The 14,362-nt window shown below is 45.1% G+C and overlaps 1 protein-coding gene across 1 annotated transcript in view; it reads left to right on the top strand.

Moving 5' to 3' along the window:
* TGFB1 (transforming growth factor beta 1) overlaps positions 1–14,362 on the top strand; it is a 48,977-nt gene that overhangs the window by 19,617 nt on the left and 14,998 nt on the right. The window contains exon 2 of the mRNA XM_040323259.1: positions 12,959–13,125. Coding sequence (XP_040179193.1) covers positions 12,959–13,125 — 167 coding nt within the window. The remainder of the gene's footprint in view (positions 1–12,958; positions 13,126–14,362) is intronic.

The raw sequence follows: 14,362 nt of genomic DNA, 5'->3' as shown, positions 1-14,362 counted from the left end.
GTGAAGGACAGTATGTTGGGAGGGGGTAGTAGTGAAGGACAGTATGATGGGAGGGCAGTATGATGGGAGGGGTAGTAGTGAAGGACAGTATGTTGGGAGGGGGGTAGTAGTGAAGGACAGTATGATGGGAGGGCAGTATGATGGGAGGGGTAGTAGTGAAGGACAGTACAGCATGACTGGAGGGGTGCAGTGTATGGGAAGGACCATGAGTCAGAGTCAGGGCAGTGCAGGGAGCATTTCACTTACCTTTCTTCCAGCGCAGGAACAGCCATCAGGGAAGAGGCGGAGTCGGGGGCGGAGTCGGGGGCGGAGCCGGGGGCGGAGCTTAGGCGCGAGGCAGAATCCTCCACCGACTCGCTCGGAATGCTGGGGCTCCACTCTCCTCCTCATCGTGACGTCACTGGTTGTTAGACGCCAATCGGCTATGCCTAGCAACCAGTTGTTTTGGCAGTGAGCCAGGCAGCGTCTGAGGGGAAAACCAAGTGGTCTCGCCGGACTGAACTAGCACAGCGGGCAGTGAGGGACAGCGGCAATGCAGTGGCAATTTTTAGGGGGCATCAGATCGGCCAAGGGGGAAATTCCGGGACACTGTATTGTCCCGGAATGAAGGTGGCCGGGACCAGGGACAAATATATCAATTACGGGACAATCCCGGGCAGTCCGGGACACGTGGTCACCCTATCACTGCGTTGTACATTCATGTTTGTATTAATCCTCACTTACTGGCCTTCTGAATGCACATTAACATGAAAATGTGTAATGCAGAAATTTTAAGAAAATACATGAATTACAGAAAGGCGATAAGAACAGGGGCCATTGACATAATTTTAACCCACAAATTAACATAAAATAAAAATGTCCAATTTATTGCAGAAAAATGTAAACGCCCAAATAGGTTCTAAGAAAGCTACCATTTCTAATTCACAATACTACTGATATCGCCATCTCCAGGGCAGTCCTCCTGATCCCACCTAAATAAGGCTTCATTCAGATGGGTGATGACACCCATAGACTGTGACTATCTGTGCCTATCTGAATGAGCCCGTACCCACCAAGAAAGTCTCTGAGCTGGAACAAGAATATAGGATGGATGTTCCGTCTTCACTGGCTGCATGCTAGTTTCTGATCAATGACTCATTAGGTAGTAAAACCAGACTGAGTAGTACCTTTCCAAACCAAGTCAGTTACAACAGATCCTGGGGCAGATCCACGTAGATTGGTGCTTCTCTCCGCCGGGCGTAGCGAATCCTCAAAGAATTTGCGCCGCAAGTTATGGCGGCGTAGTGTATCTTTGGCGGGGTAAGGGCGCGGAATTCAAATGGATGTGATGGGGGCGTGTTTTATGTAAATACGTCGTGACCCGACATAAACAAAGTTTTTTTTTTTAACGGCGCATGCGGCGTCCGTGGGGGTATCCCAGTGCGCATGCTCGAAATTAAACCGGAACCAGACAATGCTTACGACGGTGACGTCATTCTACGCAAATCCCTATTCGCGAACGACTTACGCAAACGAGGTAAAAAAAAAAAAATTGGACGTGGGAACGAGGGCCATACTTAACATTGAGTATGCCTCATAATAGCAGGGGTAACTATACGTCGAAAAAAGCCGAACGCAAACAACGTAAAAAAATGCGCCGGCCGGACGTACGTTCGTGGATCGCTGTAACTAGCTAATTTGCATACTCAACGCGGAATTCGACGGAAACGCCACCTAGCGGCCGGCGGAAAAAATGCACCTAAGATCCGACGCCTGTTGGATCGATCCGAGATGCCGTCGTATCTTGTTTTGTAGATACAAAACAAAGATACGACGCAGGAAATTTTTAATTACGCGGCGTATCAATATATACTCCGGCGTAATTCTTTTGTGGATCTGCCCCCCTATATTTATATCCTCATAAGTTCATTTTAACCCTGCAATTAATACATGGTGATTACTCACTAACTGCTAATGCAGGGTGTCATAAATCACAGATATGGAGGTAATAGATGGAAGTTTTTTGTAATGCTTTTGTTCTCTAGCTACCAAACATGTATTGTATGACTGTTTACTTAATAACTACTTTACACCACTTACCTACTGTAAAAAGTCCAGGGATTTTCCCAAATTCATTAATACTCTATGCATCATTACGCTGGCATGCAGGTCATGTGACTTGGGAATGTTTAACACCTATTGGCCCATTTTCTTGTGTTATCCTGCATAATGTACACGTTATACGGGTCTGTATATATATTTACACGTTGACTCCGAGGGGCATTCCACTGACGGAGCATAGGGGAGTGGAGGAGCAAGTAAGTAAAGGTGCTTTCCCTATCCCTTAGACTAAACAAGCAGCTAAACCTTGCAGTATGAGTGCAGCCCCACTAATATAGGATAGTTTTCAAGTTTTCCGGATTTTAACCATTTCGCTGCTACAGACGCTGCATTAGCAGGTAGGTGGTGGAAGGGGGTTTACAAACACCCCTGGCTGCTACAGCATCCAGAAATATGTTTAAATCTGAGAAGCTGACTATCAGCTGTCAGATACTGTCCTGATCACTTCCAAGCTCCCCGGTACATATGTCCCCCTTCACTATCTGCTGTCAGATGGTGTCCCGATCACTTCCATGCTCCCCCGGTACATATGTCCCCCTTCACTATCTGCTGTCAGATGGTGTCCCGATCACTTCCAAGCTCCCCCGGTACATATGTCCCCTTTCACTATCTGCTGTCAGATGGTGTCCCGATCACTTCCAAACTCCCCCGGTACATATGTCCCCTTTCACTATCTGCTGTCAGATGGTGTCCCGATCACTTCCAAGCTCCCCGGTACATATGTTCCCCTTCACTATCTGCTGTCAGATGATGGCCAGATCACTTCCAAGCTCCCCCGGTACATATGTCCCCCTTCACTATCTGCTGTCAGATGGTGGCCAGATCAATTCCAAGCTCCCCCGATACATATGTCCCCCTTCACTATCTGCTATTAGATTGTGTCCCGACCACTTCCAAGCTCCCCTGGTACATATGTCCCCCTTCACTATCTGCTGTCAGATGATGGCCAGATCACTTCCAAGCTCCCCCGGTACATATGTCCCCCTTCACTATCTGCTGTCAGATGATGGCCAGATCACTTCCAAGCTCCCCCGGTACATATGTCCCCCTTCACTATCTGCTGTCAGATGATGGCCAGATCACTTCCAAGCTCCCCCGGTACATATGTCCCCCTTCACTATCTGCTGTCAGATGGTGGCCAGATCAATTCCAAGCTCCCCCGGTACATATGTCCCCTTCACTATCTGCTGTCAGATGGTGTCCCGATCACTTCCAAGCTCCCCCGGTACATATGTCCCCCTTCACTATCTGCTGTCAGATGGTAGCCAGATCAATTCCAAGCTCCCCCGGTACATATGTCCCCCTTCACTATCTGCTGTCAGATGATGGCCAGATCACTTCCAAGCTCCCCCGGTACATATGTCCCCCTTCACTATCTGCTGTCAGATGGTGGCCAGATCAATTCCAAGCTCCCCCGGTACATATGTCCCCCTTCACTATCTGCTGTCAGATGGTAGCCAGATCACTTCCAAGCTCCCCCGGTACATATGTCCCCCTTCACTATCTGCTGTTAGATGGTGGCCAGATCACTTCCAAGCTCCCCCGGTACATATGTCCCCCTTCACTATCTGCTATTAGATTGTGTCCTGACCACTTCCAAGCTCCCCCGGTACGTATGCCCCCCTTCACTATCTGCTGTTAGATCATGTCCCGATCACTTCCAAGCTCCCCCAATACATACTTCCGCCCCATTCATTAGCTTTTCTCCAACACTGCAGTGTCCTTGAGCTCCCCACTGGCCAGTTGGCTTCTGCATACCGATCTTCTCCCATTTTCATTGACGTCACTCCCACACAGGAGTTCATTCTCGGCAATCTCGGCATTACCAAAATTGTACACAGCTTTTTTTTCGATTACACTTTACATACAATTTACAAGCTGTACACTCACTACTTTACATTGTAGCAAAGTGTCATTTCTTCAGTGTTGTCACATGAAAATAAATAATAAAATAATTACAAAAATGTGAGGGGTGTACTCACTTTTGTGAGATACTGTATGTGCAGAGTGTTATAGCAGAAAGGGCTCTTTCAAAAGGGGCAGATCCGTGTGCAGGCTCCGCTTTGCTAAGCGGGGATCGGTCCGTTGATCCCCGCTGAGCAGGCAGATGTCAGGTCTGTCTCTGCACACTGTGAAAAGTAGGGTTTTCCTCCGTCACACTTTGGCGGGTCGGATGTCAGCGGGCATGTCACCGCTGACATCCGTGGCTCCATAGAGGTGCACAGAGCGCCCGTTCAGGTCCGCCTAAAAAACTGACAGGCGGACCTTAACAGTCCGCCCGTGTGATGGGGCCAAGCTGTTTTCATTTGTTTAGCTAACAAGAAAAAAGTGGTTATTAAATACCACGAAAAGAAAGCTCTACATGTCTCAAAACATTATACAAATTTCATATAGCTACAATGTTGCTTGACTGTGCAATTGTCATTCAAACTGCGACAGTGCTGAAAGCTAAAAATTGGCCTGGGCAGGAAGGGGTGAAAGTGCCCAGTAGACAAGTGGTTAAACATACAGGCCCAGATTCACGTAGGAGATACAACGGCGTATCTCCAGATACGCCGCCGTATCTCTAAATCTGAGGCGTCGTATCTTGGCGCCTGATTCAAAGAATCATATACGCCAGAATTTGTATAAGATACGACCAGCGTAAGTCTCCTACGCCGTCGTATCTTAACTGCATATTTACGCTGGCCGCTAGGGGCGTGTACGCTGATTTACGCCTTGAAATATGTAAATCAGCTAGATACGCCTATTCAGGAACGTACGCCCGGCCGTCGCAGTACAGATACGCCGTTTACGTAAGGCTTTTTCCAGCATAAAGTTACCCCTGCTCTATGAGGCAAAATTTTCACGTTTTACGTTGTTTGCCTAAGTCGTTCGCGAATAGCGCTGGGCGTCATTTACGTTCACGTCGAAAGCATTGGCTTTTTGCGGGTTAATTTGGAGCATGCGCACTGGTATACTTTCACGGACGGCGCATGCGCCGTTCGTAAAAAGCGTCATTTACGTGGGGTCACAATAAATTTAAATAACACACGCCCACATCTTCCACATTTGAATTAGGCGGGCTTACGCCGGCCTATTTACGCTACGCCGCCGCAACTTTGCTTTGTGAATACTGCACTTGCCTGTCAAAGTTGCGGAGGCGTAACGTAAATAGGATACGTTACGCCCGCACAAAGATGCGCTCTCCTACGTGAATCTGGCCCATTGTATGTACAAAAAAAAAAAAACAGCTCTGGTTTAAATAAGCTCCTGTGTTTACAATTACTGTTGCAGGCCTTATTCTTCATCATAATGGAAGAGCAGGCCTTGTTATCTAGAGCAACTTGATTCCCTCATTCGTGTTCCTGGTGAAGTGTTGCGGAATGGATTAAACAGGCGTGTCATTGGTTGTTAGCGCTGGCAATAACCTCTCTTCGATGATCCACCTTTTATAATTGAGGCCTACAGATGTGCCAACCAGGATCATGTCCTACACCGTTCAGGTCTGATGCTACAGAAATGAATCAGAGGGCAAGGGGATTATTTTATACAAGCTCATGTAAAGCCTGGAGCTCTAGAATTGGAACGTGATTTAGAGGAAAGCCAGTCAGACGAGAGGTTGTGTAGCTAATAGCTTTCAATCGCTTACTGAGGGAGCAGAGCTGGGAATAGTAAACTATTTATTTGACCGTCTGTCTGAGCCCCCGTGCCCCGTATCCCATAGGGCTTTAAACTATGAGTCGATTGTTACAGAAACTTCCCCAACTGGCTGTATTGTAAACACGCAGGAGCTGCCGTCTGATCTACACGTGAAGCACAGGCGCGTCTGGAGCACATGTGTGTAGCAGCCCCTGTTACACTGACAACTCTGTGCGTTTTCAGCTGTACGCCCGCACTCAGCGCAGGTCCCCGTCTGTCTTCCACAGGCCTGCTCACACCTCGGCCTGCTGCGCTCGTATAACTGCCATCGCTGTGGAATCGATTGCTAATGAGCAAGCTGATCTTTGCCAAAGACGATCCATATTGTAACAGCAAACCACAAAGCAGTGACGTCCATATTAAATTATGTCTGAGCTTGAACAAATTTATAACATACTTTTTGTATTAAAGTTGACCTTTCGGTAACAAAAGCTACTTTTAAAAAAAAGACAGTCAGTGTTGCTCTGCTCTTTTGTAGAATATATTAAAATCGACACCACTCTAATGCCACGTACACACAATCGGAAATTTCCGACAACAAATGTTCGATGGAAGCTTGTTGTCGAAAATTCCGACTGTGTGTAGGCCCCATCGGACATTTGCTGTCGGAATTTCCGACAACAAAATTTTGACAACTGGTTCTCAAATTTCCCGACAACAAAATCCGTTCTCGTAAATTTCAAAAGTGTTGCAGACAATTCCGACGCACAAAATTCCATGCATGCTCTGAATCAAGTACGAGACGGAAGCGTTCGGTCTGGTAAAATTAGCGTTCGTAATGGAGATAGCACATTTGTTTTTATCTTTTAATGCAGCGAATTCTCTTTTAACGGACTGCTCTTCTAATGGAGTAGTAACGGACTGAAAAGCACAAGGCTGAAAAGCGTGAATCATCTCTCACCAAACTTCTACTAACACAAGATTACCAGAAGGAGCCCAAAGGGTGGTGTACTTGGTACTGAACTAGTGTTGTACGTGACTGCGTTCTTGGCGATCGGAATTTTTGACAACATTTGTGCGACCGTATGTATGCAAGACAAGTTTGAGCCAACATCCATCAGGAAAAAAATATACAGTTTTGTTGTCGAAATGTCCGATCATGTGTATGCGGCATAATACTGGCTAGTGTATTTTCACATTTTAATTTTTTAATCACTACTTTTCCTTTATTTTGGCTTTTCATATGATAAATGGAATCAATGAAAGGTTACTTCAATAGTTTAGTGCAGTATAAAAAAAAAATAGTATTTAAATAATTCATTTTTTTAAAGAGTTCTATACATCAGGCCAATAAAGGTACAACTGAGAAAGAATCATGGACAGAGGGATTTGGTTCCAAAAAAGGAACAGTGCCTCTGAATGAGTGACAGTTGGGAGCTATGACTGTGTGGGCTCCCCCAAGACCAGGGGCTCAACCTCTGTTCCTATGCATTTAGATAGATGACCAAAGCACTCCTTCAAATTTTTGAGTTAAATTCCATAAATACCTAGATTCAGAGACGCCGCCGCAACTTTAAGGCGGCGTACCGTATCGCATTTAAGCTACGCCGCCTTAAGTCAGAGAGGCGAGTACTGTATTCACAAAGTACTTGCCTCCTAACTTACGGCGGCGTAGTGGAAATGCGGCCGGCGTAAACGCGCCTAATTCAAATGAGGATGGGGGGGCGTGTTTTATGTTATTTACTCGTGACCCGACGTGGCTTGCGCCGTCCGTGTACATATCCCAGTGTGCATTGCTCCAAAGTACGCTGCAAGGACGTATTGGTTTCGACGTGAACTTAATTTACGTCCAGCCCCATTCACGGACGACTTACAGAAAACAACGTAAAATTTTCAAATTTCGACGCGGGAACGACGGCCATACTTAGCATTGACTAGGCCAACTAGGGGCAGCTTTACCTTTGTGCGGCGTATCTCTTACGGAAACGGCGTATCTTTACTGCGACGGGCACATGTACGTTCGTGAATCAGCGTATCTAGTCATTTACATATTCTACACCGAACTCAACGGAAGCGCCACCTAGTGGCCAGCCTAAAAATTACACTTTAAGATACGACGGCGTAGGAGACTTACGCTGCTCGTATCTTAGCCTAATTTAAGCGTATCTGGTTTCCAGAATACGCTTAAATTAACGCCGGCGTAGATTCAGAGTTACGACGGCGTATCTACTGAATCTGCCTAATAGTTTTATGAGTTTGGCATGGAGGAGCCTGGGTGGCCTACACAGACCCCCGATTTCAAAGCTACTGAACACCTTTGGGATTAGTTGGAATGCCGATTGTGAACCAGATCTTCTCATTCAACAACAGTACCTGATTGCAGTTGAGACAGGGGTCTCAACGGCAACCTACGTTCCTACACCACTAGATAGATGACTGTAGCACTCCTTTAAATTTTTGAGTTCAAATCCATAAAGGCGTAGTTTGATGAGTTTGGCATGGAGGAGCCGGAGTGGACTGCACAGGGCCCTGACTTCAACCCTACTGAACACCTTTGGTATTAGTTGGAATGCCAATTGTGAGCCAGATTTTCATATCCAACATCAGTACCTGAATGCAGTTGAGATCAGGGACTCAACTGCAACCTACGCCACTTGATAGGTGACCAAAACATTCCTTACATTTTTTGAGGTCAGGTCCTCCAACAACAGTACTTGATTGCAGTTGAGACAAGGGTCTCAATTGCAATCTACGTTCTTACGCCACTTGATAGATGACTGTAGCAATTTTTGAGTTCAAATCCATAAAGGCATAGTTTGATGACTTTGGCATGGAGGAGCCGGGGTGGTCTGCACAGAGCCCTGACTTCAACCCTACTGAACACCTTTGGTATTAGTTGGAATGCCAATTGTGAGCCAGATCTTCATATCCAACATCAGTACCTGATTTTAGTTTAGATCAGGGACTCAAATGCAACCTATGTTCCTACGCCACTTGAAATTTTTGAGGTCAGGTCCATAAAGACATAGTTTCATGAGTTTAGCATGGAGCAGTCTTGGTGGCCTGCACAGAGCCCTGATTTCAACCCTACTGAACACCTTTGGGATTAGTTGGAATGACAATTGTGAGTCAGATCTTCTCATCCAACATCAGTACCTGACCTCACAGATGTTCTTTTGCCTGAATAGACATAAATTCCCATAGACAAATTGCAAAATCTTGTGGAGAGCCTCCCTAAAAAAATGGAAGCTATTATAGCCACATAAACAATTTAGTGCAGTTTGTGATACTTTTTTATTTGCACTAAGATAAAAAAATCAGGACAAGCCTTCGGGTCTTTGTCGCATGTGCACCAATGCGGCTACCATCACCTTATAGCCACAAAAGCAGCTCTATACTAATGCCCATGGTTTTGGAATGTGATATCCAACACGCTCATAGTGGTGTGATGGTAAGGTGTCCTTTGGTCATATAGTATGTATGCCATTATGAGTAGAATCTGCTTAAATCCCAGGCTTTTCCCTTTCTCTGTAACTGACCTAAATGGAATGAATGGTATTTTTATAATCTGCTTTCTGTTTATAATGGACAGAAAACAAACCCAACCTGACATCATGTTCTAAGAATTCAGCTTCACCATGTAATGATTGGAGAAAGTTAGAAGGTTATCAGCTGATGTATGCTAAGCTTCAGAAAATCTAGGAAGGAAAACTGGAAATCCCCCCCCCCCCCCCCCCCCCCAAAGCGTCCAGGTCACCCAAAATAATGTCAAGAAATGGCCTTTTAGTTGCTGAGTCCAGGTTTCATGTTGGTTCTCTTGTGAAATACCCTTTGCACATACCGTATATGCAAAGAAGTTTGGTTAAAAAAATGCTAAAATATGTAGGAAAGACCTATACTTTGAAATGGCATTGATTTTTTTAAAATAATTTGTGGTAATTATACAATCTGACCGTTACCCCCAAACATTATACATTTTTTTCCTAACACCCTAGAGAATAAAATGGCGGTCGTTGCAATACTTTTTGTCACACCGTATTTGCGCAGCAGTCTTACAAGCACACTTTTTTCAGAAAAAAAAATCACTTTTTTTAATAAAAAAATAAGACAACAGTAAAGTTAGTCCAATTTTTTATTATATTGTGAAAGATAATGTTACGCTGAGTAAATTGCATGTCACGCTTCAAAATTGCGCCCGCTCGTGGAATGGCGTCAAACTTTTACCCTTAAAAATCTCCATTGGTGACGTTTAAAAAATTCTACAGGTTGCTTGTTTTGAATTACAGAGGGCTAGAATTATTGCTCACGCTCTAACGATTGCAGTGATACCTCACATGGGTGGTTTGAACATCGTTTTCATATGCGGGCGCTACTCATGTATGTGTTCACTTCTGCGTGCAAATTGGTCGGGACGGGGCGCTTTAAATTTTTTATTTTTTTATTATTATTTATTTTACTAGATTTTATCTATTTTTAGAAAAAAAATTGTGTCACTTTTATTCCAATTACAAGAAATGTAAACATCCCTTCTTATGTGGGCGCTACTCATGTATGCTTTTGCACACAAGCTCGTCGGGACGGGGCGCTTTAAAAAAAAAAATATATTATTTATTTTACTTTATTGTATATATTTTGACACTGTTTAAAAAAGAAATAAAAAATTGGCTCACTTTTATTCCTATCACAAGGAATGTAAACATCCTTTGTAATAGAAAAAAAAATGTCAGGTCCTCTTAAATATGATATCTGGGGTCAAAAAGACCTCAGATCTCATATTTAGACTAAAATGCAATAGGAAAAAAAGAAATTTGAAAAAATTACAAAAATAAATTGGCCCTTTAAGATGTATGGGCGGAAGTGACGTTTTGATGTCACTTCCGCCCTGCTATGGTATGGATACGGGTGGGGGCCATCTTGCCCTCACTCGTATTCATGACCAGCACGAGAAAGAACCCGAACGCCTCCGCTGCTGCCGACGGCTCCGGTAAGCGGCGGAGAAGGGGCCCCTCTCCCGCTGCTGATAACAGTGATCTTGCGCTGAGTCTGCCACAGAGACCACCATTATTGTTTACAGGACCGCCGCCTGAAGAGATGGATACCTCGGCTGTGGCAGCTGCTGCCATTACCAAGATATCCCTCGGTAATGGCAGCTAACTAAGGACATATAGAGTCGTGCGGCGGTCCTTAAGTGGTTAAAGTAGAACTAAAGGTTTTGTTTTTTTATTTTGGAGAGTAAGGAAGGATTATTACCCCTGTCATTTTTTGACATGTGTCCCATTGAGGAGATTTCTGTTCACTTGCAGTCTTTTAAAGCCAAAACAGGAAGTAGGAGGAAATCCCTCCAACACGAGGGATTCCCTGGTTGTCACCAGAACTGGTATCCACATAAGAAGATTTCCCCTCATTTATCAGGTTGTTTTTTGACACCTGTAACCCATTGAAGAGATTTTTCTTAATTTCTTGGACTGCAGACACGACAGGAAGTGAAATGGAATTATTTTGCCGTGACAACACTTTTCCTCTATTGTAGGGTGATTAGACATCCCCGGGTTCCGGGGACAGTCCCCGGATTGAGGGCACTGTCCCCGGACCAAGTCCGTCCCGAGTTTTGTCCCTGGGTTGCATTTGAACAGGGGCTGGGGCAATTTCAAAGACAGTGGGCCAGATTCATGTAGATCAGCGGATCTTTAGATCCGCTCAATCTACGTGTTTTACGATCCGCCGGTGCAATTTAGCGAGGCTAGTGCAGTATTCACAAAGCACTTACCACGAAAATTGCACCGTCGGATCGTAACTCCCCTGGCGGAATGCAAATTCCGCGGCTAGGGGGAGTGTACAATTTAAATCAGGCGCGTTCCCCCGCCGATTTAACTGCGCATGCGCCGCCGGCGCAATTTCCCAGTGCGCATGCTCCAAATGACGTCGCTAGGACGTCATTGTTTGCGGCGGCTACGTCAATTGCGGCCATCCGTATTCCCGATCGACTTACGCAAACAACGTAAAAATTTGAATCTTGGCGCGGGAACGACGGCCATACTTAACATTAGCTACCCCTCATATAGCAGGGGTAGCTATCCGCCGGAAATAGCCGAACGCAAACGACGTTGAAAAAAAGCGACGGGCGGGCGTACGGACTTGAATCGGCGGTTCTCCCCATTTGCATATCCGACGCGTAAAAAAAAGCGACGACACCTAGCGGCCGGCGGTAGATTGCAGCCTAAGATTCGACTGGTGTAAGTCACTTACACCAGTCGGATCTAAGGGAGATCTATGCGGAATCTGATTCTATGAATCAGCCTCATAGATCCGACCGGCTGGACTCAGAGGTACGACGGCGGATCAGGAGATCCGCCGTCGTATCTCTTTGATGAATCTGCCCCAGTCAGTGCAGAATAAAAAAAAAAAAAAACTAAATTACATTTATTCCATTATCTGTGCCCCTTTCTGATGATCATGTGCTGGTCGGAGCGGAGGGAATATTTCTTCAGTTTCGGGTGCGTGCCCATTCAGCTCCACTCGCATGTTCTTCTGCCTTGGCTCAAGTCCTGGCCAGCCGCGACTATGATATATAAAAGTTTTATCTGGACATAAACTTATACATAAAACGTTCTTTTTAATCCGGCGAAAAGCTGTGGTACATTTTTCTGTTATTTTAACCACTTCCGTACCGTAGGACATCATATAACGTCCTGGACTTTAGTTGGGGTATCTGAATGATGTCTGCAGCTACAGGCATTACTCAGATATCCTTCTCTTCAGGCGGCGATTCTGTGCACCATAAGAATGATCATAGCGGCGGTTCCACCGCTTAATCGTTCTTATAGGTGGCGGGAGGGGACATCCCCCCTCCTGCTGCCATTCGGTGCTTCTCCGGGCTCTCCCGTGCCATCGGAGGCCTGGAGAACGAATCGGCCGCTGCCAGATAAGGAGGATATGACCATTGGCTTTGGGCCCCACAACAATGACAGGGCCCAGCCCTGCCTTAAAGACGGAACTGAATGCAGCCACCACATCTATGAATTGGCAAAATGCAATATATTCAATATTTTGGAGAGATTAATACTACTTAACGCATCACCGCACTCATCAAGACTCATAGCTAGCAGCAGATGTGAGTGTATGCTCTCTAATAGGCCAGCAGCGGACCATTACTGTACAAGGGTCTATGTGTTTTTGTACATAACACTTTTTCAATAAATGGCGCAGACTTAGTTTGTTTTTATGATTATCCCTGCAGAATCTACAGAAGGTAAGCCCAACGAGTTCATATTCACCTTCAACATGACCCAAGTAAGGGAGAGTGTGGTAACTCAAGAAATGCTGCACCAGGCTGAACTGCGAATATTTCGGAAAAAGTCGACAAAAGCGACAAAGAATACAGAGATCAGACTGGAGCTGTACAGAGTGAGTCTATGGGGACACCTTTGGGGTCATTAGTATTGTTACGGTATAACTTTGATGACAAATGTGACTTGTTGCTCTTAAGCCTTGTATACACGATCGGATATCTGATGGAATCTGATCCGATGGATTTTTTCGTCGGATATCCGATGAAGCTGACTTTCATCAGTCATGCCTACACACCATCAGTCAAAAATCCGACTGTGCCAAAACGCGGTGACGTAAAACACTACGACGTGCTGAAAAAAATGAAGTTCAATGCTTCCGAGCATGCATCGACTTGATTCTGAGAATGCATGGATTTTTGACCGATGGACTTACACACAGATGATCGTTTTTTTATCCATAGGAAAAATGTAATACATGTTCTATTTTTTTCACCGATGGAAAACAAACAGATGGGGCCCACACACGATCGGTTTGTTTTCATCGGACAAACCGATCGTGTGTAGAGGGCTTTAGTCAGGGAATCAAGTTTCCTTTAAAATTGTCCAACCTAACATTGGCTGAAGTATACTGCAAGCTTAGCTTTCAGCTTCTGAAAATTATCTTAGTTGTTTTAGTTGGGCAATTTGGAACAACAATTTTCATTCCTTACACTATACGGACAGATATGTACTGCCAACTACAGTATTGGGATCAGATTCACAAAGATCAATACATGGTTTGATGAGTTTGGTGTAAAGTAGAGAAGAGCTTGAGCGTCCTTTGAATGCATCTCTATCTGTACCAGAGCTTCCAGACATTTTTTAATCCACCGAGCTTTAGGTTTGGTCATTCCCCGCCCAGCAGCACACATAAACAAATAGGTTGGGATGCCGGTAACGTCAGTGCCTTTAAATGGACACATGCCCATATTTGGTCATTGACTAAGTGGAAAATTAGGTTTAATGTTGATAAATGTAAAGTTATGCACTTGCGGGCTAAGAATATGCATCATACATACTAGGGGGAGTACAACTGGGGGGATCCGTAGTGGAGAAGGATCTGGGGGTTTTGGTAGATCATAAGCTCAATAATAACATGCAATGCCAAGCTGCGGTTTCCAAAGCGAGCAAAGTGCTTTCTTGTATAAGAGAGGTATGGACTCCAGAGACAGAGATATCATTTTGCCCCTGTACAAACCATTAGTAAGACCTCATCTGGAATATGCAGTTCAGTTTTGGGCACCAGTTCTCAAAAAAGGATATCGGGGAGCTGGAGAAAGTGCAGAGAAGGGCAACCAAACTGATAAGAGGCA

The sequence above is a fragment of the Rana temporaria genome, chromosome 9, assembly GCF_905171775.1.
Source record: "Rana temporaria chromosome 9, aRanTem1.1, whole genome shotgun sequence".
Lineage (NCBI taxonomy): Eukaryota > Metazoa > Chordata > Amphibia > Anura > Ranidae > Rana > Rana temporaria.
This window is presented reverse-complemented; position numbering and strand designations above follow the sequence as displayed.